The sequence below is a fragment of the Poecilia reticulata genome, chromosome 23 (genome assembly GCF_904066995.2).
Source record: "Poecilia reticulata chromosome 23, P_reticulata-male-v2, whole genome shotgun sequence".
Taxonomy (NCBI): Eukaryota; Metazoa; Chordata; class Actinopteri; order Cyprinodontiformes; family Poeciliidae; genus Poecilia; species Poecilia reticulata.
This window is the reverse complement of record NC_088852.1, coordinates 12,648,464-12,673,000: the sequence shown is the minus strand read 5'-3', so window position 1 is coordinate 12,673,000 and position 24,537 is coordinate 12,648,464. Positions and strand designations below refer to the sequence as shown.

Below are 24,537 nucleotides of genomic sequence, written 5' to 3'. Positions count from 1 at the left end.
TTTCTTATTTTTATCAGGAACTGGGCTTTTCTGGCTGCTGTTCTCCCTCACGTCCTATAGGGGGAGATCAAATAAAATGTGTAACTACCCAAAAATTGTACTCAAGTAAGAGTCGCACTATTTCAAGATATTTTTTCTCAAGCAAAAAATAAAATGTAGCAGTCCAATAAATTACTCAAATGAAAGGGTTCTCAATTACTGACTGTGGAAATTTTGGTATTGGTAAGGACCAAAATGAACATAATTATAAAATATTACAAAGTAACAAAATCAGGCAAAGAAATAATTTCTTCCAATGTAATATTTATGAAACTTTAAGAAAAACTGCGGGTGTGTGTCTGTATCCGGTGAATTTTTTGTTAAGTCCAACTTGTTCTTCATTCAGTGAAGACTGAATGAAGAACAAGCAGTGGGTAGAGTATCCAGAAGTATTACTCGAGTAAGAGTTGCGATACTTCATAATAAAAAATTGTCAAGTAAAAGTACAAAGAACAGCATAGTCCTAAAAATATACTTTTTCCAAAAAAGTTACTCAAGTAAATTTAACTGAATAAATGTAACTAATTACTATCGGCTGCTTTTGTATTCATTCCAAATATGAGCTACAACAAACTGACTTTACACTGATGATCATCAAAATGTGGTTTGATATTCACTCTAATGTGTTGTAAGTGTAATTATGAGTTTCACTAAGTGATGAAGTTACTGCAAAAAAAAAAAAAAACTTTAATAGTGCAACTTATAAAATATGACTATGTCGAAATATTTGATCTGTAAATGCCTTTAAAGTCACGTTTGGATGGTTTAAATAATCGAGGACATGACAAACAGCATTTTTGCTGCTGTTCTTAAATATTTTGTGCAGCGCTTTTAGTGTTAGTTGTACTCCTGCTTGCACCCCCCGCCAATGGCATGTGACCTTAACGTAATTTTTGACATAAATGAATTGCATTATCGGGTTTACATTTATATGACACTATTGCTTGCCATAATGATGGAGCAGTTTTGAACCAGAGTTCTAGAATAATTACACCACTGGGTATCCCGTGTTCTCGCTTTTGTCCGCTGAGCTCACGGATTGGCTGTTGCCGGAGCGTCTCCCCGTACGTGCCCCAGTGACGCCCCACGCTTTCCCTACCATGCGACGCGTCATGTCCGAGGAAAGATGGCGGAAGGCGGAGCGGCTGATCTGGATACCCAGAGAGGAGAGATCGCGGCGCTGCTGAAAACACAGTTACGGAAGGGAGACACTTGGTAAGACTTGAGTTAAATCGCATTCGGTGTTGCTGCGTGGCCGCCTGCAGGCCCGGCTGGGGCTGACAACGCCTCGAAGGGTATGAGAAAGCCAACGGGCCGTGTTGACAGTGAGTTGAATCCAAGGGAGCTAACGGGAGCCTGGCTGGTACACTTAAATGAAGAACGACTAAACTCAAGCATAACTATTAAACGACGGACCTGTGTTGTCATAATAAACGCTGGAAAAAAACACCCGTTTGTCTTATTTTGGCTAACACGTTCTCATACAGTTTAGAGCCGGTTGCTTTTCTCCTGCTAAGTAGAAAGCTAATAGCTAATTGGTTAGCAACCGTCGTTCCGAGTGGTTTTCCAGTCAGAGGGTTCCTCAGACGACTTTAGCAGGGCGGAGTCGGAAAACAAGCACCTGTCAAAGTGTCGAAGCCAGCTGGCCAGGCTTGCAGCAACCTGAACTCAGACCTGTGTCAATAAGGCTGCTGCTACAGTTTTTAAGCCTCTTAAGGAGCCTTTTTTTTTTTTTTTTTTTTTTGTATGGCAAAGACAGGAAACTTAAGACGCAATTTCGGTCACCTTATAACAGTGGATTCTGCTTTCTATCCAGGTATCTTGTGGATAGTCGTTGGTTCAAACAGTGGAAGAAATATGTGGGATTCGACAGCTGGGATAAGTACCAGATGGGAGATCAGAATGTCTATCCAGGACCGGTGGACAACTCTGGTCTCCTCAAAGGTAAGACACTCCGATTGCTCTCTAAAAGCTGCAACGTAAGAATATTTTCTGGTCGATCCTGATTTCGGGGTTTCCTTGAGGCCTGAGCTGCCATCTCCATATTTGACTAATTCCATTTCATTTAAAGGTGCATAATAATAAATGTGCCTTATCGTAATAATTAAAACCGGCATCAGTATAGGAAGTACATGCCATTGACTTATGTGTTTAAGAATAGTGGGAGTTTATAGTTACACATTTTTTGAATACGGAGCACTAAATTTCTAAAAAATAAAAATAAAAATTCCTGTTTCAACCTGTTGATAACCAGTAGGGATCACAGTAAAATCATCAATATTAATCTGCATCCGATTGATTGGTATATAAGAACAACAATGAGAATATTTTTTCCTTTACTCCTTGCTGTGAATTGATAATCCGTGTTAGTGTCAGAGGCAACTTTCTGTGTGTGAGGGATGAGTAACCTATAAATCAAGGTTTGCTGATATTTAAAAAGTACAGTATGATTAGAGAGTGTTTTCAGCTGTCTATAGTATTGTATATTAGCTATGAGGATGGGGAGAGTAAACAGGAGTGTGTCCCCATAGCAACGCTTCCCAAATCTGTGAGCCGAGTGACCTCGACTATCACTATTTGGATAATCTGAACATTGCTCCAAACACTTAAACAGGCTATATCAACAAGCACAACTGATCTATTTATATTCTTAATGAATATACCATTTGTCTTATTAAATCGATTTGGTGAACATTTTGCATTAGCATCATGTTATTTTTAAATTTAAGAGACTGTAGATCCTTACCTGAGATTCCCAAATACCTGCAAAACATTTCCCCGATCAATCAATCAATCAATCAAGTTTTATTTGTATAGCACATTTCTGCAGCAAGGCATTTCAAAGTGCTTCACATAATTAAAATGAAAACAGCATATGACATTGAATAAACAGTGAGAGTGGGAAAGAGATTTTAAGAAGGCATTAAAACGGAGAAATAAAAAGAAATTAAAAAGTAAAGATAAAAACATTAAAGAGATTTAAAAAAAACACATCAAGAACATCAAAGACATCAAAACCCGCAGTCTAACCCTAATTTATCCATAAGCAACTCTAAACAGGTGGGTTTTAAGTTGAGATTTAAAGGCACCCAGTGTTTCAGCTGTTTTACAGTTTTCTGGAATTTTGTTCCAAATTTGTGGTGCGTAGAAGCTGAATGCTGCTTCTCCTCGTTTGGTTCTCGTTTGGTTCCATGGCAGAATGCGGCTGAACGCTCAGAAGGACAAAACAGAGGAACTGTACTATTTCCTATTCACTATTCCTCTTACCTGTTGGAATTTTTGCTTCCTCTCAAGGTCTGACTGTTTAGATTTTTTTAACAAAACAGTCAGACCAAGCGTGTTATGGCAAAAGTGATTTTCTTTTTAAATAACTTCTTTCGTCTCTGTGCTTCCTGTTGCTTCATTTTAAAGTCAGAGAAAGGCTAACTTGGAATATTCTTCCTTTAGTCACCACTTCCTCACCAAAGAGGGTTGTCGTTAGCATGACTTGGTACCTCTTTGGTGCGACGCCTTCTCTTATCTTATAACCGATTTCTCGTTGCATCTCGACTTTATTTTGATGTTTTGACGGTTAAAATAAAACCCTGCAGCCAGTGTCATCATTCTGGAAATGCAGAGAACATTGTCTGAGTCTTTAGAGTAGCTTTTTCAGTGGTGGGTTCATAGAAAGCTCTCCAGCATGCCCTCTTTTCTTTGCTTTGTTTCGCTGGATCTGTGATGTAAGGGTACCCCACTAAATGCACTGTCTGTCTGCCCGCTTGTTCCTCTCTAGATGGGGACGTGCTGGCAATTAAGGAGCACCTCATCGACGAGCTCGACTACATCCTGGTCCCAACGGAGGGCTGGAACAAGCTCGTCAGCTGGTACGGGCTGACAGAAGGCCAGGAGCCAATCGCACGCAAGGTAGACTTTCTGTCAGTCGCCTGAAAGCTATGAAGGCTTGTGTGGTTCAGGAAAAAAAAGGTGATTTCTAGCACAAAGTGCAGTATTTGTTTTAACATTCTGTTAAAATGTCTTTAGTCCTTCCTCCTTCAGTTAACTTTTTGGAAGTAAGCTGACCTCATTCGTTTTGTTCTGTGTTGATTTCATCAAAATGGGATCGTACTAGAAGACGGTGTACTTGGTACGGTGTTTAGAGGTGTTGAAGTTTTGCTTCACACCTGGGTGTAAAAATAATTTACTAGCTGAAAACACCAGAGTGTGCTAAAAAATTTAATGTACTTGTTCTTTAATGTGGGTTGTAAAGTCTCAAGTGATTATGTTAATTCTCTGGAGCCACTTTTCATCTAAATCGTAAATTTAGACTATAATGATATTGAAAGTGTTCAACTTGAAACTTGTAGAGACAAAGTTTGGTTTAAAGTTTAACGTAGTCAGTTTTTAAACATACACTCCTCTAATGTATTTATTTTCCATCATCTCTTTAGTAATATATATATTTTTAAAGCAATATTTAAAAAAAAACAAAAAAACAATGAAGAGACGAAAAAAAAACTCTAATTCGACTTATGTGCCTTTGTGTTGATGACATCACAAGAGGCACTAAAGTGAGTCATCAAGTATTTGTAAACATTATAGACAGAATACAAGTACACTCATTTTATTTTAGAAGTAAAAAAAAAAAATCTGACACTAGATTGGTTGTAAATGATGGTTTTTGCATAAATCTTTACATCTGTCTGAAGCTGTATGAGCTACAGTGATTTCTATTCAGTCATTTCTATTCATTTCTGCTGTTAGATAGGCAGCTGTAACAAGCATGTGCAGCATATTTGGTCATACGAATGGCATTCGGTAATGTTGGTGATAATTAGTATGTCCAGGGCTTCAGGAGGGAATGTAGAGGACCAAGTTGTTCCCTATAAATCTCGCTAATCGTGGCATCGTTGCCCCCCTCCCCCGGATGAGGCCTTATCTGCTGTCACCTCTCTCATGTATTTTTCTCTTTCATTCTCTCTCCCCCGTCCATTGACCCTCCCCCTTTTCCCTTTTATGCCACGGCTCATATCGGGTGGCCGCAGGGTTTCTATTTTCAGGCAACGGTTCTGGGTGACAGAAACGCTACATGGAGCGGGCTACAAGACCCAACATGCAGGAGGTTCATCATTAGGTTTTTTTTTTCTCTCTCTCTCTCTTGCTCTCTCTCTCTGATTTTGTTTGGTTTGTGTTCCTGCGTTGTGGGGAGAAGGCAGCATAAATGGGTGACAAAGTCTCGGGAGGGCCATGGTCAGAGGTTTGGCTCTGCGGTCCGTTACGCAGTCCTGACTGCCAACGCCGGCGTAGAGCTGCTGCGTCCTTGTTGTTCTTTTTTGAAGTGGAGGAATGCCAGCCGAGGTCACACTGAGAGAAAGCTTTCAAGAGGAGTGCAAGAAGATTCATAACCACTTCGAGGGGACGGGGGGGTTGAGAGAAGGAGGGCGAGACGAGTTGTTTTCGGCCAGAGTTCAGCCAGAAGTTCGGCCGATCCAAACTCCCAGACGTACAGCGGTTGCACCCCGATTCGGTCCACTAAAATGCCTCTGGGTTTGAGGAGAGAACCCAAGCTGCGTGTTGCCGGCCCCAGTGACATTTGTGAACTTAGTACTGCGTGTGTTTATGCATGCATGTGTTAGAGAGGGGGCTCAGCGGTGAAATAAATAGGCTGGGACTCCTCAGCTGTTTCCGCGAGGTACATCTAAATTAAGCATTCGACTCTGATTCTGTCATAGCACTTGATAGGTTTCAACCAGGGCAGCAGATTTTGCTTCATTGTGCAAGACGAGCTGCTTGAGAGACAAAAAAAAAAACTTTTCTGTGTTCACTTTAGTGAAGAAATCCTTGTTCATAACCCAGCGGTCTATATAGGAACAAATAAGATGCTGGAAAAGAAGAAAAAGCTTCCAGTCTTCTGGATATAATCATGTGTTTGTGTTTTGTTTGTTTGCAGGTGGTGGAACAGGGTATGTTTGTGAAGCACTGCAAGGTGGAGGTGTACCTGACAGAGCTGAAGCTTTGTGAAGACGGCAACATGGACAACGTGATCACCAGACGTTTCAGTAAAGCCGACACAATAGGTACGCTTCAGGATCGTCCGGGTCACCTTTAAACTGAATTTCAGTTTGAATGTGTTTTTACAGCGCTTTGCAGAGGTGTAGCTACTGAACCTTTTGACGTTTTGTCTTCTTACCTCAGCTTTCTGTGCACATTTTCAGTTATTTTGAAGTGGAAGGAATTTATTTTTTTTTTTTACAAATTGAAGTCATAGTAGTGTAACTTGTATTCCATCCTGAATGGTTTGCAGAACAGTTGAGGGTTCGTCTCCACCAGCTGAGCTTTGATTCCTCTTTGCAAAGAAGCTCAAAAGCTCAGTCAGATTATATGGAGAGCTTCGTTTCTATCCTGGCCACAGATTCTAATTGGATTTTAGTCTGGACTTTGACTAGGCCATTGAAATGTATACACAGATTTGAACCCCTGCATTGTTGCTGTGGCTGACGTTTGGAGTCGTTTGACCAGCTTTCCTCAGTATAATGCTGCCACCACCATGTTTTACAATGCAAATGTTTTGGCTGTTGTCAGTTTTGACAAACTATGAATGAATGAGTGATTCAAAGGGTATGAATACTTCTGCAAGCTGCTATTTATGTTCCAAAGCGTTTTTTTCTTTTTTCAGTTGTGCTCCATATGATTAATTGTAATTTATTCAAATCTGGGCTTTGACAGGGCCATTTCAGCAGATAGATATACTTTGATCTGTGTTGTTAGTTTTGTTGTTGTTTCTTTTTCAAAACAAAGTCATCTGAAAATGGTGGTCAGATTTTTATTTTTTGACATTTTCAGAGCTGATCAGTTTGAAACAGTCCCAGTAGTTATCCTGTCTGGAGGATCAGCAGCTCCAGTAATCACTTTGCTCAGGGTTAAATTGTTAAAGCAGTGGCTGTGGCGATCCTCAGTGTTTCTGCTGAAACCGATCTTAACCTATTCTGATTTAAAACCATCTGCTTTTTGATATTTATTGTTTATATGTACACATTTCTGAAAATGTTTTTGAATCATCAGTTGACAAAGCAGGTGCAAAATGACCCAAATATACTGGAAGTTTCTCGTGTTTTTTATTTATTAAAAAGAAAAATAATATTTCATATGTGTAGGTAGTTTGTTAAACTACGAAATGCAACTAGTTTCTCATTACAGAAACGTAGTTTTGCTCTAAAGTGGTTGGATTTTGGAGTTCTTTCTACAGGGGTCATGTGTGGACACTAAATTATCTTTTTAAAAAATGCTCTTCTAGACAACAAGACTTTGAATTATGGCGATAAGCAGCATTCTAGTGGTCAAATAAGCACCTTAACAAGGTTTAAATTGGATACTTTTACATCGTAAACTGTTGTGATGTTGCAGACATGATAGAGAAGGAAATGCGGAAACTGTTCAGCATCCCTGACGAGAAGGAGACCAGGCTGTGGAACAGGTACATGAGCAACACCTTCGAGCCGCTCAACAAGCCTGACAGCACCATCCAAGACGCCGGCCTCTATCAAGGACAGGTAGGAGCTTCTCTACTGTTCTAAAGACTGGGGACGTGCTGGTCCACCTTTTTCACTTTCGATACCGTTATGTGAAGTTTAGTATCGGTCGATACCGATCTGATACAGAGAAACAGTGCTGAATTGACTGAAAGCCTATCTTTTTTCTTTTAAATACAGACATAAATGTGCTGAATTACAAATATATTTGGTAACTCTGCACTAGTACAGCACATTTAAATACACAAGGTTGGTCAGATGTGTAAAAACAATGCGACTTTATTGTGTTCAGTCAGTGCAATTATGAACATAACGGCAAACGTAAAATAAATGTACTGAAACTGACAAAAATAAAAGGTTGACTACCTTAATATAAAGCGCAACAAAGTTTTTTTCAAATGGTTCAGAAAGTGCAAAATAGGGATTCTAAATATGATGTAGAAGAAATAATAAAGCACAACATCGCTCGGAGCAGAGAGGATAGAAATATACTGAATAGATCTGCCCTGTCACCAATACCTGATCTAGAATTTTTTTCAATATTTTGGCTGATACAGATATAAATATTGGATCAGTGCTTTTCTGCTAGAAACTTCCCACAGTTTGCTGTAGAGATGTTTTGAGATCATGTTACTGTTTTGCGGCTTTTACTAGAGGAATCAGGTCATTTTAATGTTTACAGGTAGAAGCATAGTTTGAATGAGCACCTTGTAGATCTCAGATAAACTTAGTTTAACATCAGCAGATTGGTCTGGAATACAAAAAGCAGTTTTTCAAATTATTACATGATTAAGAAATAAAAGCTTTGAAAACCAACCAAGCACTGTGTGCATTTTTACGTTTTTGATTTCTGCTTGAAATAATAAATTCTGCCCGGCAACAGGAAGAAGGCTAAAAAAATGGCACCATATATATTTATTTGCTTACAACAGATAGACATCCTCAGCTTAACAGCAGATAGTTAAACATTTAGTACCTTCAATCCAACAGATGGAGAACCTTTTCTCTTCTTCTTCTGTGGATCGTCTCCCACAGGTGCTCGTAATAGAGCAGAAGAACGAGGATGGCACTTGGCCCCGAGGCTCCATGGCGTCCAAGTGAGTAAAGAATACAATTTATTATTTTTTTAAGTGAATATTCCACCTAAACAGGTTGCAGGTACCTGCACTGCGATGTGCAGATAACAGCAGATTAAGTGTTATTGAACGGCCCGTTTGCAGCCGGTTCGAAGGACAAAAAAAAAAAAAAGGTTACATAATATAAATTGGCACCATCCTTGCTATTCTCTCCTGTTTTACGAAGCTTTCAGCTCTAAGCTGTTCATCTAATGCCACTGCACCATCTTCCAAAGCTTCCCTGCCTCCCTCTGCTTGACCTTTTGTTGCTGACATACCCCCTCTGCTTCCAATTCATTCCAATTTAATTTGATTGAGGCGCGCACACCTTCTTTCTCTGCTCTAACTCATGATCTTATTCTTTTATCTTTTTGAAGGTCATCTGGCGCTTCCAATCTCTCTGCTTTGCCAAAGATCTCGCCTTCATCTCTCACAAACAATCATAACAGCAGCTTCAACAGCAGGAAGTAAGGCATAGTTGCGGGTTGAATAGCTGGGAGGGGGTTTTGGGCGGGTGGGATTTTTGGGGTGTCTGGGTGTTGAATCTGCTACGGCTCTCTATTCAACCTTGCTGTAAAATCTCCGCTACAAAACGATGCCTAAACGTGACATTACAGAGTCGCATGAGGAATTTCAGAATACTGTGAATCATAAAACCTGGTGGTACTGGAGTAAAGTTGATGGAAGCAAAATAAGGGAGACTATACCCGAATATCTAAGCTAAATCTTCTGATGTACAACTTTTTGATTGAGAATTTGGACACAGTTGGAGGCTCCAGTGAGACGATGATCACAAACACACATTGGTGTTTGGCGTAGCTTGAGCCTGAAACAAAACTCAATCTAAGTTACTGTCTCTTTAAGAATTTAATCATTTAACCACACGAGCTTCATCTAATATTTTTTTGAACTGCAATTTAGTTTATAGAGACTTCATGATTGATTTTTATTTATTGTTTCGGGTTATGTGTGGATTTTATTTCTGTTTTATTTTGGATATTTAAAGCAGATTTAGTTTCAGTGTGAAGCGTTCCTTACAAAACTACTGTTTATTTTCCTTTGAGAAGGCCAACCTGCATTATTATGCCATTATTAATATACCATCACTTAGTGCAGTTATTACTGGAGGAATTTTTCGCCTAGCAAAATCTGTTTTTGTGACAGGCATAACTCTACCAGCCTTTTGTAGAGTTATGCCGATACCAGAAAAGTTTTGCCACAAACACTTTGATTCATTTAAGATGCATGTTTTGTTTTTCATTCCACGTTGGAAATAAAGAGAATTTCAAGTGCTTTGTTATAAACTTTAAAATATTAAAATGTATTTCTGGCCACCATGGGCGTATGTAAACTTGTGACCTGCTTTGCAGATTAGTTGCAAATCAGCAACCAGAGGCTAAATGAGCTGTTTGCAAGAAGCTTCTTGACCTTTGACCTGACTCATGTTAGATGTACTGCACATTTCAGGGCGCGTTTGTATCTGTTCTTCTGCTTGGCAGATAGAAACTCATAAAAACCCTCAGAAGAGATCAATAGTGAACAGAGAAGGTTTTTGTTATGGTCTTTACTTAGACGGTGGCCATAAATCGTCCTGTTTCAGCTCTGCATTGTGTGCATTCGAAGTGGCACTTTTTTTTTTTTTTTCTGCTCGCCGTTAAAGACACAAACGGGATGACTTGGAGAAATCGGATCTTTGCTCTCAGCAGCTCTCCTATCCCTGATTCACTCCAGTCAGCGCTGTGGTTTCCTCTTAATTATGCATGCGGCCTCTATTTTTCATATCAAGCGCTCCCGTGCTGCGCGCTATCCGTCTCCCTGACTTTGCGGTCGTCCGCGCGGTCCTGCTCAAGTCCCGGCAGGAAGTTTCTCCCCCCAACGCCACCTCCACCCCCTCCCAACCTCCTCCTTTCCGTGTCTTTACCGCACCTTCTGCAGAGACTCGCCGACCTTCAGCGCGCATTTCCATCCGTTCGGTCCTCTCCTCACCAGAGTTTGCTCCCGCATACTGATCGGGCAGTTTGGGGATTCGTTTAGCGGCCTTTTTTTTTTTCTCTCTCTCTCTTTAACTCGTCACACAAACATGACAGAAACAGAGGGGATTTGAAAGAAGGGTTGAACAGAGTGGGGGAACTGAATTGAAAAACCACCATCAGATTTTTTTCAGGGAGCAACATAGCAGACGAGAGTGAGACTGCAGCCTCAGCTGAATGCAGTGAATCAGCTGCTTCCCTCCTTGCTCATCTCGTTTCTCTTCTGTCAGCCCCTCGATCCCTCCCTCCCTCTTCCTCTCTCCCGTACACCCCCGTGCTTCGGTAGCAGTCCTGAGCATCCTTGCTGCTGTTGCTGCTATAAATATCTGCGGGGACCCGTAGAGCAGCAGAAGGGAGGAGCGGTGGACAGGACAGAGCCAGGAAGATCCGAGGGTACAGAGGACAACAAGACAAGGGCATGCGCACAGAAAACGGAAGACTCCATCAGTTCACGGGAATAACATCAACATTTGGAGTCGACAGCAGAAGGAAGTAGCAGGACTTTACCTTCATGTGGTTATAAAAAGCTCGACTCGCGACGTTTTTGTTTATTTCTCTTTTGGACTCGAGCCGATTTGTCTCCGTGCTGACATGTGGGCCGGCACGGGCTGGGAGGGGCTGAGATGTCATGCTCCTGTGTTGCTGGTGGTGCCTGAGGTCTGAGGCGGTGGAGTTGGACAGCCGGAGGGTGGACCACCGCGTTCTAACCTGCGAAGCCCCAACATCCACCACCATCACGACAGCGTCGTTCGGTCAGTGGGAGCCGGAGACGTCTCGCGTTGTGCTGCCCACCTCCCAGAGGTCTGCTGATCGCTGCGGTTTAAAGGCTCTACTTGAAAGTTTTACTTTTTATTTTTTTTGTTTTTTTGTTGTTGCGTACTTTCAAGGAAGCCAGTAGGACAGGACGTCCTCATAAAAATGGCAAACACTGCAGTACTAAAAGTAAAACTTTCTTTTTTCTTAGTGAACTAAAAAAATGAATATATTTGTATTTGTGGTGCTTTACAAAAAAAACCCCATAAAGTTCAATGTAATTAATTGGCATAAAATGTGATAGAAAAACGTTGCAAGCCGTTACTTTTATTAGAAAAAGAGAGGAAAATCTGAAAAGTGTGGCATATATCCAGTAAAACCTCCTTTCGTTGTGACTATCCATGTGTTTCCGGATGTGCTTATACCAGCCTCTCACAAAGGTATTCAAGCAGATATGCTTTGACTAGGCCGTTCTGCCACATGAATATTGCTTTGATAAACAATTTCAAGGCTTTCTTCTGGAATTACCCACCTTTCTCTCAAAAGTATCCCCACAGCATGGTACTGCCACTACCTTCTTGGTAGCACTATTAGATTTTATTGTATTGAGAGTAAAAGGGTCAGAATCCTGAAGCAGTACGTAGAATTTTGTGGCTTTTAACATGGGAAAAAATGCAAAAAATGTTCAAGGGGTTTAAACGATCAGGAAAGTTGCTAAGTGGAACAGCAGTTTTTAAACGCCTCCTGAACGTCGTGTGATGCATATTTGCATGTTTTTACTCTGCAGTGTTAAGAACTCCAGCTACAGTCTGCCCTCCTCGTACCCAACCTACAGCAACAACTATGACTACTCGGAACAGAGCCGGCAGAGTGAGCGCTCGGGCCTCTGTGGGCTCTCCAACCTGGGAAACACCTGCTTCATGAACTCTGCAGTACAGGTATCGGCCATTGGTCGCCTCTCACAGCCACGTCTTTGTCCGGAGTTTCTCATTTCCTGCTCCTTCCTTCCCGCAGTGTTTAAGCAATATCACCCCTCTGACGGAGTACTTCCTGAAAGACAAGTACCGAGACGAGCTGAACGAAGACAACCCCCTGGGCATGAAGGGGGAGATCGCCAAAACCTACGCTGAGCTCATCAAGCATCTGTGGTCGGGCAAATACAGTTACGTCACCCCGAGACCCTTCAAGGTAAGAGCCGCCTTGAGATCACTGGCTCTCGTAGCGTCTCTGGTGTTCATACAACATTCGTATTAGCAAGTGAAAACTGACCAAACCCAGGGCAAAGAGCAAAATGATTTTAGTCTAGAAGTTACTCTTTGTTTCTTTTTCAGACCCAAGTGGGGCGCTTTGCCCCGCAGTTCTCAGGCTACCAGCAGCAGGACTCCCATGAGCTCCTGGCCTTCCTCCTGGACGGCCTTCACGAGGACCTGAACCGCATCCGGAAGAAACCCTACATCCAGCTGAAGGACGCCAACGGACGGCCGGACAAGGTCGGATTTCACAAACGCTGCATCTTCCCAAATCTTTGATGCAGACAATTAATTGACCTTCGATGAATTGTTGATTAGCGGTTTATGAGTTTCAATCGATTAACTACCAACGTCTGCTCAGACCTTGTTTTAACCTCATAGTTTGGCCACCATCCAGCAGAGGGCGCCGCTGGTCACACTTAAAGCGGTTGATACAGAATTAAAGACGGCAGAGCCATACCAAAACAGGAAAGAGAAAACGCTCCAAAAAGAGTCCGGTGTGGGATGCAGAATCACTTTGTGTGGTTCCTGTTTTGAAATATAAACTGTGCAGAATGACGGAGCTGCGTTCATCGTCTCACTCAAAAATTACTGATGTGCTATGAAGGCAAAAATAATGTCAGAAAAGTGGAGGGCATAACTGAGAAAAATTGTAACATAATGGAGAGGAAAAAAAAGCATGCCAATTAGTACGTCTGATTTTGAATGTTGTGAGTTAACGAACTTCATGGAGCGAAGTTTTAACATTCCTTCAAGAGCTACCATGGAAACCATATGAAAATGTCTCTGTTAATGGGGAATAAAGCAGTTCTTGTCTTTTATTTTTCTATTCAGCAACCCAATAGGTTTCTGTTTTGTAATATTTCATTAATAGGTCTTAAGTATAATAACTCAAGAAAACCACAATTTTCTGTTTATTTGGTAGGCTGACAAAATATTAAAATTGAGTGATTTTTTTTCTTTCTATTATTTAACGCAGGTTTTTGTAATAATAACTGCTTACCAATTAATCATTGGTCGACCGATAAGTTCAACCGCCTTCAGATTAAAAGACGAATCGATAAATCTTGTATCCCTAATTCAGATTTTTAGAGGAATATCCTCATATTCCGGCTTAAAATTCCAGGTGGTGGCCGAGGAAGCGTGGGAGAACCACATCAAGAGGAACGACTCCATCATCGTGGACATCTTCCACGGTCTCTTCAAGTCGACTCTGGTTTGTCCCGTGTGCGCCAAGGTCTCCGTGACCTTTGACCCCTTTTGCTACTTGACCCTGCCGCTTCCCATGAAGAAAGAGCGGACTCTGGAGGTGTACCTCGTCAGACTGGACCCAGTTGCTAAACCTACGCAGGTAGCAGAACACACGCTGAACGCCGCGTCATGACGCCACGCAGCGATGCGGAGCTCTGACCCCGTGCCCCTTGCTTTTCAGTACAAGCTGACCGTGCCAAAGGTGGGCTACATCTCTGACCTCTGTACCTCCCTCTCCAGCTTGTCTGGCGTGCCTGCTGAGAAGGTATGGACGTCGTTGTCGGCTGTTTTTTGAGCATTTAAAACGTGGTAAATGTCATCTTTACCCTCATTAATAAATCAATCAATAATCGGTAACCAGTCCCATTTGGGAAGCGTCACAAACATCAGACTTTTTTAACCAATTAATTGATAAAAGTCCAATCGAAATAAAAATTTTTTGTTTAAAAAAAATAAAATTGGGCACGTTATGCAGATATTTTTGTCTTTTTTTTATGTGGTATTAGAAATACTGAAATGATTTGTTGATTTGCAAAAGAAAGTAAACATTTGATGAATATGCAATAACAGCATTCCTTTCCTGAACACTTGATGCATCTGCAGCTAAAAAATACGCCCAACATGTGAAAAGCTCAGCCTTTTCTGCTTGACTTACCATCAATGCAGCATAGAGCTATTGGTTGATTATTTTTTTAATTAACTGAATAGAAAAGGGTGCTTAATTAGAGATTTTTTTTTTTTAAGTATTTGAACATAGTGAAGCAGAAACTAGGCCACTAGAGGAGTTATGGGTTGAATGTATATATTCTTTGTACAGTTTAGACTTAGTTGCTGCTCTGGGTGTGTTGTTTCGTCAGCAAGTTGTCTTTTTTTGAGTCTTGTTTGCTCCAGTACTCAATTTTACTCAATTCCTAAATTAGTTGACAATTATTTCAATAATCAATTCATCATGATTAATACGATAAATCGTTCCAGCTCTAATCTTTTTTCTTGTAAATGGCAAGAAAGAATGAGGAGTAAAAAGTAAAACCATTTGTTCAACTCTGTTGCTCAACCCGCCAACACATTTTCCATTTAAAGATGCAAAACAGATTTGTACAAATTTTAATTTCTGGGTTACTTCTAGCTAAAAATTTTAAATAAAATTGACAGAATAGCCTCAGTTGTTTTCACCACTTTACATTTTGCTGACGTCACTTATCTGAATATGGATATTTAATGAACGTAATAGTGGCAGTAATCACTTGTATCGACTCGGTGCAGCGACAGTCACACAACATGCTAATTTCAAGACGAGTTCGAGTGTTAAAGTTTCGGGAGTGTTGGCTTCAAATATAATTTTAACAAAATAAAAACAGGAGTTTTAAATGTCTATATGCTCTCGATCATGTTGCTATTTTTGTGTTTTTGTCCCTCAGATGATTGTTACTGACATCTACAACCACCGCTTCCACCGGATCTTTGCCACTAACGAAAACCTCAGCAGCATCATGGAGCGGGACGATATTTACGTGTTAGTGTCGAGTTAACAAACTATTTATGTTGCCAACCTTTCATCATTTTTATAAAAATTTTTTATAATACAGCTTTAAAACATCGTCTGTGTGTAATTTGAAGACCTTCTCTCCTCCCCGTAGCTTCGAGGTTGCGGTGAACAGAGTAGAAGACGCCGATCACGTAGTGATCCCCGTGCACTTGAGGGAAAAATACAAGCAGTCGGGCTACAACCACACCAGCACGCCACTGTTCGGTCTGCCCTTCCTCATTGCCGTCCCGAGAACACTAAGCGAAGACAAACTCTACAACATGCTCCTCTCTCGTCTCTGGTAGGTTTTTCAGATGAACGACCGCACGCGATAATCAAGATGGGGCCCAAATGATTGCAATCCCATCCGCTTCTCTGCTTGCAGCCGGTTCGTACGGTCTCCTGTAGAGGAAGACGAGGAGGACAGCGAAGAGACGCAACCGCCCACGCAACACACCATCAACGGAAATGCCACTAATGGCCTGCTGGAGGAGGGCTCGCCAAGTGAGTTTATCTGTATTACGCATTTCAGCAAGGAGGCAGTTCAACGTGCTTTCCATCATGAAAACATCACACAGCCATCAGTTATGAAACGAGCAATAAATATGACGTTTTATCGAATCCCATCATCAAGCAAGTGCACATCAAATATGTTGGTCAATGGTCTACTTACTGCTAATCAAAGGCAGGTTTTTAGCGTTGATTTAAGGGAACTCGGTGCTTCAGCCGTCTCGCAGTTTTCTGGGATTCCAGATTTGAGATGCATAGAAGCTGAATGCTGCTTCTCCTTGTTTGGTTCTGGGGCTGCAAAGCAGAACCAGAAACCTGAGAGGTCTGGAAGGTTGATGCGACGACAGCTGCTACGCTGTGCAATGACTTGTAAACTAACAGAAATATTTTAAAGTCTATTCCCTGAGCTACAGGCAGCCAGGATAAAGACTTAAGAAGTGGGGTGACCTTCCTGGATTTGTTATTCAAGTCATAGAAGGCCGACTTTGTAACCATCTGTATGTAACTCTGAAGGTTCAGGTCTAAGTCCATCACGACACCTAGATTTTGGGTCTAATCACCAGTTTCTAACTGTAATACCTGAACCTTTGTGGTCCAAAGATAATAACTTCAGTTTTGTGTCGGTCCAAACTGATCCAAAGCGTTATCCCCCTTTCCAGGCGAGATGGAGACAGACGAGCAGGACGACGAGTCGAGCCAGGATCAGGAGCTGCCGTCTGAGAATGAGAACAGCCAATCGGAGGATTCTGTGGGAGGCGACAACGAGCTGGAGAACGGCGTGGTCGCGCCGCAGCTCTCCACTAAGGGCCAGCAAACGGCCGGCCTCAACAGAAAGAGGCTTTTCACATTCCAGTTCAACAACATGGGCAAAACGGACTTCTCGCTCATCAAGGAGGACACCAAGCTGATCCGCTTTGACGAGGGGCATCTCAGACTGAGTGGTAGGAAACGGCCCAAAGTTTATTTGAGAGACTTTCTTGATGACATCTGTTTTTTTTTACATCTTCATCTATTTTCAGACCGCTCGTACCTGTCTTTGGACTGGGAACCAGATATTAAGAAAAAGTATTTTGACGAGACTGTTGTTGAGGTAAGGCTTTTTTTTTTTAAGCTCAATGAAAATGTAAAAGTATTTTTGTCGAGTTTCTCATGCAAATATTGAAGCACACTTGAAATAAGGCAAAACTAACTTACAAGTAACGTTTCAGCAAGATATAGGAGCTTGTTTTAAGTAAATAATTCCTTGATTATCACGATTAACAATTAACCGTTACAGCCCTTATCAATATTAATGAGTTATCGACTTAAACAAGCTCCCATGCTGCAAAGGATTTTGTTTGAAGTGTGCTAAGATACTTGTAATACAAAGTAGATAAAAAAAAAAACTTTGTAGAATTGTGTGTTTTTGCAGCGTGAAGACAGTTTGTACTTTGAAGACCTTAAAGAAACATGCAAACCAGCTTTTCTAACTGTGCTGTGTGCTGACTTGTCGTCACATCTCGCTACTCCATCAGCCACCTACGGTGCAGGCAAATTAAATTTAAAGCCCAGTGCGCAAAGTGTCTTATGTAATCAGAATCGGTTTCTCCAGCGGCGCGTAGCGAACACGCAAGCTGTCTTCAGCTTTCTGTTGCTGTTCAGGCTGACTCCAGCATTACTGGCTGATTTAACGCTTGATGCATCTTCATATCGTCTCTTTAGATGTATTAACAGGTTTCAGTGGAAGGGGAATGTGGTGCGAATGTTTCCCTAGTGCTAAATCTTTATGTAAACCTGACTGCTTTTGATTGTAATCTTGGATCTGTGCAGGACTATGACAAGCACGAGAGCATGGAGTACAAGCCTCAGAAGAAAGCCTTCTTCAAGTTGAAGGACTGCATCGAGCTTTTCACTACGAAAGAGAAACTGGGAGCAGAGGATCCCTGGTGAGAAGCGAAACCGTGAAACTGATCACTTGGAAAAACTTCAGTTTTACGTTGTTTGCAGTTGGCTTTGGCAGAGATTCAGGAGCAAACATGAACATCTCATTTTCTGTTTATTAGTTTCTACCTAATTTCGTACAAGTAAACAAACCACATTGTATTCATCAACGTAACCATTGAGCTTCTGTTTTATTTCAGGTATTTTTGATGATTAGTGGAAATGTAAAAGTATGATTTTCAGCTGCATATTATTTACTGAAGATTTAGTGTTGTGGTTCTGATTGTGTTCTCACCCACTATGACAAATGGGTGAAAAACGACTGAAAACCAAAGTGACTTCATGCTGGTAGATGATATTTTTGGAGTCTCAAAAGCACATTTCTATAAGCAGAGGATTGAAAATCATTTTATAAGTCAATGTTCGGTTCTACCCAGAGCTCCTCAAGTGGCACTGTTTTTGCCTGATCCAGTTCAGATTTACTAAAGGAAAGCTATCTTATTGCATTTTAGGAAATTAAATGTTTTTCTTATTTAAAAAAAATTACATTTTTTTGTTTGTGTGTTTTAATGTATTTAGGCTTATGTGTTGTCTGTAGAATGTGCCAATTTTTATCCTCTTAATTGTCAGAATAATTAATTAATTGATTACTAACATAATTTAGTTGCACCCCTACATATAATACATCTTTTTGGGACCAACACGGAGCCACATCACGCTTTAAACCTGCTGATGTGAAGACCTAACTTTTAAAGCACTATAGTTTGCATAAGTAAAATGCTTATTTATTTATTTTTGGATAGGGCCACCATAACTGGTTCTAGCCCAAGGGCCAATATCCTTCTGAATCCAGCTCTGCCCAACACATTACAAGTGCCATGATGAAGAGAGAAAATCCCTTGTAGGTGATCATAATGTTATGCCTGATAATTTGCATACTGAAAAAAAAAACGCCCCCATGAATACCAATCTCTGAATGAAAAAACAAGCCAGCAACAAATTATCATTCATCTTTAAATTGACCCATTTTTTTGCACTTTTGTTTTTCCGTAATAGTCCAGAAACCGCTTGGTGACCTGTGTCCCGATGTTGCAGGTATTGTCCAAACTGTAAGCAGCATCAGCAGGCCACCAAGAAGCTGGACTTGTGGTCTCTGCCGCCCGTCCTTGTTGTCCATCTGAAGCGCTTCTCTTACAGCCGCTACATGAGGGACAAGCTGGACTCGCTGGTCGACTTCCCACTCAGGTACACACACGCACGCACACACACACACACACACACCCAGTGCTGCACCTGTTTAATATGATACTATTTCTAGATGATGTTTCTTTTTGTTTTTGATCATAAATGACACCTCCAGAAGCTCCAGAAGTCAGTCACCGGTTGAAACGGTTTGTTTGCTTTTTTTGTATTTTCAGAGATCTGGACATGTCAGAGTTCCTGATCAACCCCAACGCCGGGCCCTGTCGCTATGACCTCATCGCCGTGTCCAACCACTACGGCGGGATGGGAGGCGGCCATTGTAAGACTTTTACCCAGTTTCCTGTTTGAATTCCTTTACATATAATTCTTTTTTCTTTTTTTTTTTCCATTTGAAGTTTACAGATTTCTAGTTTATTATATAACATAGCTCACTTTTAAACCTGCTTAAAGTGAATTATTTCCTTTTTTGTAATCTAGAAAAAGACTAAGAGCTCTCTTTATTTGCAAATAGACTAGTAGTTTTTGTTTTACTTAATATTGTTGCATTTTTTAATGCAACACTAAACATTGTCTTATAATCATTTTTGATGACCACTTGGATTGTGTGGGGAGATGTTTGTGCCAATTTAGACATTTCCTAGACATAAATTATAAAAAATACAAATAAAAAATCTGATTACTGCCAGATTAAACATGATGAAAATATTGGTTTATCAACTCTATAATTTCTGTTTAATTTAATCCCTATACATGGATTGTTTTATTAAAAACTCTTGAAATGTTCTCCACTTGAAAGTGTTTAGAATATGTTTACTTCTTAAAGTAAACATATCAAAATGGAATAAAAAAAAATCTAGTGAAAAAAAGTAAAAGTGGATTGGGGAAAAATCTTAGTGCATTTAATAAGATCCAAACTCTGAGTGTAGAAAAATGAAAGTTGGAGGTCTCACTTCATTATCTGAAAGCATAAAAAGAAAAAGAAAGAAAATCTGGAAAAATAAAAAAACATTTAATATTTAAATGACCTTTTTTTTTTCCATTTGGTGCATCTCACAACTTGAGTCTTTGTTCAATTTATTGACCTGATCTGTTTTTTTTATTTATTATTATTTCATTTAGTGAGATAAAGATATCACAGTATAAAACCTCATTTCAAGGTTTCTGCATTTATTTGTGGACTATCCAGTCCAGATTTCGTCGTATTGTAGATTTCAACAAGTTGAGTTTTTCCACAGCCCAGAAAAATTAGGAAATCGCTCCTAACTGTGTTTTTGTGTAATCTGGAAAATATAATAAATCAAACCAGGTAAATGTTTTAGTATCTGCTGTAATTTAAGATTAGCTTTTCTTCCCAGACACGGCGTATGCTAAGAACAAAGAAGATGGGAAGTGGTACAACTTTGATGACAGTAGTGTGTCTCCTGCCAGTGAAGACCAAATAGTGGTGAGTGTCCTTAGTCTCAGTTTATTTCACATAAAAATGTGGACACAATTTACAGTTGAAACCAGATATTTTCGTACGCCTAATAAAAAACGTCCACCTTTTTTTCCTTGAAGACCAAACGTCTATTATTTTAGCTTAGCTTGAATCGCCTATCTGATTTGAACTATTTCTATTTGCTAAATGCCAGAAAACTTATTTTAGAGATTTTTTTCCCCAACTTTCTTACTATATTGTGTTTAATCATGTTATTTAAGCAGGAAGGTCATTAACCTGAACACGAGTTATTTGAATTGTTTCAATTATTGAATAACATGTATTATTCTTAAAGACACAGTGACTTATTGATATGTGTAGTTAAAATGAAAGATTACTGAAATTGGGGATTTTATTTTTAAAGGAAAAGTTTCACAACTTGCCTAGAAATGCTTGAGAAATGCTTTAATTTTACTGTGGACGTCTCATTGAGCACTGATCAAAATATATGAAAATGGAAAGAAAATGGTAACACGTCGTCATCCACCTCAACTAGGTGGAAAGGAGATCATCAGGGAAGCAGCCAATTTGTGTTTCATGTCTTACCTCATTTCTGCCACTAGGTGTCACTTTGGTATTGGAGAAAACCTCTGCATACAGGCAGGAACTTTTTCACGGTAGAATATAATGTTGGCTATTTTTGACTGTAAAACAACAAACGGGGGTTTTTGTGCAAAAAATGTTGCTAACCTAAGAGGTAGATTATAGAAATTTATTTTCTAGGAAAAATCAAAAAAAATTTCTTGTCTTTTTCTTTTTTTTTTTTTTTTTTTACATATTAGGCATTCTTGTAAACTTTCCCATTCTGTGTTTGTGTAGTCCAAAGCTGGCTATGTGTTGTTCTACCAGCGCCAGGACACTGTCAAAGGCACCGGCTACTTTGCTCTCGACCGCGAGGAGGAAGAGGAGGAGGAGGAGGAAGAGGAAGGTGAGGATGATGAGGAGAACGGAGCGGAAGAGCTGGTAGAAAGAAGGACTGTCTCGTCTTCTCAGGGTGCCTGCGCCGCTGCGCAAAGCGACGAGGAGGACGAGCCAGTCCAGAACAAGAGCAGTAAAAAAGACATAAACCAGGAGGAAGAAGAAGAGGAAGAGGAGGAGGAAGAAGAAGAAGAGGAGGAACAGGTATTCAATCGAGACATTACCATGAAAACCAACTGAGGTAAATGCCTACAGGAACAAGCAGAGAGAAAGGGATCTGTCCAAGAAAAAGCCATATGGACGCATGGCGTGGCAGCGGGCGCCGTCGCTCCTGCCCGACGGCGCGGACTGAGCCGCTGCCAGGACGACGACTGTTCGGCGGGGGGGGCGGGGAGAGGAGCTGCCTTGGTACGCAACTCTAAGAAATCAGGACCCTCCTGTGGGTGAATCACTGTGTGTGTGCGCGCGTGTGTGTGTGTGTGTGTGTGTTTTTGAGCGAGTGTGTCGCCACGTTAACTCATTAAACATCTGCTGTGTGAACAGAACAAAGTGAGACCGATGACGGCGCCTCCAGCAGGCGCTGCGCTCTGAATTTCCGCTTTTTTTTTTTTTATTTATCATTTGAGCAGTGAATTGTTTTGCATATCGTATTAGTATTATTTCAATTTTGTAAATATTTTTAAAACACTGAATTGCGTTGAGTTGTCACGATGCGCTGAAACGTTTTTGAACTTGCACAAACACAACCTCTCCCATTTCCTGATAACGCCAGACAAACTGCAGCAGCTGCTTCCAGCGAGCCGCCTTTGTGGTCTATAACCCAGGCTTTACGTCGACCCGTAGTTGTATTCCTCATCGTGATTGGCTGCTTTTTAACTCCAAAAATGTGTTAAGAGATGACGCAGCCTGTGTTAGCCAATACTGTGCATTCTTCTGCAGTAGATATGTGCTAGGAAGAAAGTTCTCCACTGCCAATCTTCTCGTCAATGTATCTATCTGAAGCTTTAGTCCTTTCCTGTATTCTCGTGTCTTCATCTTCAAGATGTGCCGGGACTAAAAACCAGAGACGCGCCGATCACAATTTTTCGGCCGATTTCCAGATATATTTTCTAAAGCTCTAGCGTGCTTCATCGTGATTCTGGCTGATATCAAATCTTTAAGATTCAGAATATTTCTTTCCTTCCATCCTGTCACGAGCAAACACTAATTATTGAGCAGAGATGACGTCACAACGTGTGTGAGAGCAGGCGCTTAAAATGGGAACGAAATGATTGCACGGTTAACATTTTATCGTCTTTAGCATTTTTATATTAGCAGTTAGCACAGCTAGCGCTCCCTGTGTACTCCCTATAGATTGTGGATGTGTAACATTTCCATATATAGCATGATCCGTTACATGGAGGATGGAAGCTCAAAAAGGTCAAACTAACGAACTTTGATCCTGTTATCTTGCTCTTTGTCACGCATCCATTTGCTCCCTCTTTTTAAACTCCTAACTAACACTAGTAAAGAATAGCTTCACATGATGTGTTTACTGACCAAAAAAAAAGGTAAAATTTATTTTCTTTTGCTACAGACATCTAAAGAATCGGTGCTGAATAATCGTCCAATTCCTGCGTTCATCCATTTTCTCTCGCAGACATCCGATGCGTCGTCCGTCGTTGAAATCACCTCGGCCTTAACTTCGAAATGTGAAACCAGTCGCCTTGTTCGCACGACGACCCCCCTACTCCACTTCTCACGTCAAAAACGTCGCGTGACGAATGTCCGTTCCATTCTCGCTTGCTGCCGTCTCATGTCCGCATCGCCTCGAAGTCTCGTCTTTTTAACCCACAAGAGGGCCAGAATGTACCGTGAACTGAATGAACAAAGACCACACGTATGTGAATGATGCCTTTCGGTTTACGAATTTTCCCCCGCGTTTTTTTTCCGGCCCTCTCTTATGCTTTCTGTTAACAAGTTCTCCCTGGCTGTCTGAATTTCTGGGAAAACATTTCCGCCTGTATGTGTGTGTATATGTGTGTGTGTGTGTGTGTGCTGCTTTGATTTGAAGCAGGGAAACGGGGGGTAATCAACTGAAAACAGTGGGGTGAGTCGGCCTAACGCACCTTTCGGCTTGTAGGACCATGATGCAGTGGAATTGTATCGTGGCAGGTTAATCATCCATCCATGCGAGTCGTTTTGAAGCCGTTTTTCGCGACATGAGTGCTTTTTTGCCGACGACATCCACACACCTGTTCTTGCCTCAGAATAGAAGACCACGCCTTTACGAGCATCTTCGTGCTTCAGCCTCAACGGGCCACCTCGATTATTATTTTTATTTTTTTATTTTTTTTTCCCCCTTTAGGACGACTCACCCCATCCGGACTGAGTGAGACGCGATCGCTTCAATAGGCTTATATGATATTGTACAGAAGAGTTCACTCTGTGAGTGCACATTTGATAAAGTTTATTTATTTATATGTAAGCATTTAATAATGAACAGACAATATATTTAAAACCTTGGCAAGACCCGGAGGAGTCGGGGCATTCAGTTATACACTAGTTTGCGAAGTCTTGTCCAGGGAGGGAATATTTTTTTAAAGCAAAGGATTTTCTTTTTTTTTTTCCTGTTGTTTTTGGGACTTTTTTTTTTTTTGTTTTGTATAAAATATTTCAGATGTTCTTGCATGATGTATGGAGGTTTCCAGGTTTGGCTGCACTTGAGTTCACTTGGGTTTACATTTGAATTGTGCATGTGTATTTATACACAATCTACAATAAAGTTGTGTAAAGCTTCCCGTGTGTCTTGCATAAATGTATATTTACGCTTAAATATGCTTGCATTCGTTTTGGGCTTTTAATGATTTATCTGTACATTTCATCTTCCAAGTTAAAGACAAGAATTGGATTCTCACAAGGTTATTCCACACAGGATCCAAATTACAAATGAAGACTTAAATAATATATTTGTGAGATTTGGGCATTTTGTAAGACCATTTGCCTCAATAAATGGAAAAACTTCACTACAATGGAAGATAAACTTATAGTTTTTCTCGGTT

The 24,537-nt window shown here is 40.7% G+C and overlaps 1 protein-coding gene across 9 annotated transcripts; it reads left to right on the top strand.

Annotated features, from left to right (window-relative positions):
- Nucleotides 1–799: 799 nt before the first annotated feature.
- On the top strand, nt 800–24,274 carry usp15 (ubiquitin specific peptidase 15). 9 transcript variants are annotated; one of them, XM_008401118.3, is made up of 22 exons: nt 1,020–1,254; nt 1,856–1,983; nt 3,812–3,942; nt 5,966–6,092; nt 7,420–7,565; nt 8,535–8,641; nt 9,037–9,126; nt 12,230–12,380; nt 12,457–12,630; nt 12,774–12,932; nt 13,819–14,043; nt 14,125–14,208; nt 15,362–15,456; nt 15,581–15,769; nt 15,854–15,972; nt 16,638–16,919; nt 16,998–17,068; nt 17,788–17,903; nt 18,994–19,143; nt 19,317–19,420; nt 20,457–20,545; nt 21,398–24,274. In XM_008401118.3, exons 1-22 carry the CDS (start codon nt 1,166–1,168, stop codon nt 21,734–21,736), a joined length of 3,165 nt encoding a protein of 1,054 aa, XP_008399340.2. In that variant the 5' UTR covers nt 1,020–1,165; the 3' UTR covers nt 21,737–24,274. The 9 variants fall into 9 exon arrangements, with proteins under 9 accessions (XP_081459965.1, XP_008399340.2, XP_008399343.2 ...); XM_008401120.3 differs by having other exon boundaries at nt 1,023–1,254; nt 8,580–8,641; XM_008401121.3 differs by lacking the exon at nt 9,037–9,126 and having other exon boundaries at nt 1,021–1,254.
- Nucleotides 24,275–24,537: the final 263 nt, after the last annotated feature.

Excerpts from the sequence above, each read along its gene's own strand:
- usp15 (XM_008401118.3), top strand. The coding sequence starts at position 1,166 with ATGGCGGAAGGCGGAGCGGCTGATCTGGATACCCAGAGAGGAGAGATC. Across the intron at positions 9,127-12,229 it reads AGCAGCTTCAACAGCAGGAA|TGTTAAGAACTCCAGCTACA; the intron begins GTAAGGCATAGT and ends TTTACTCTGCAG. Across the intron at positions 17,904-18,993 it reads CTGGGAGCAGAGGATCCCTG|GTATTGTCCAAACTGTAAGC; the intron begins GTGAGAAGCGAA and ends CCGATGTTGCAG.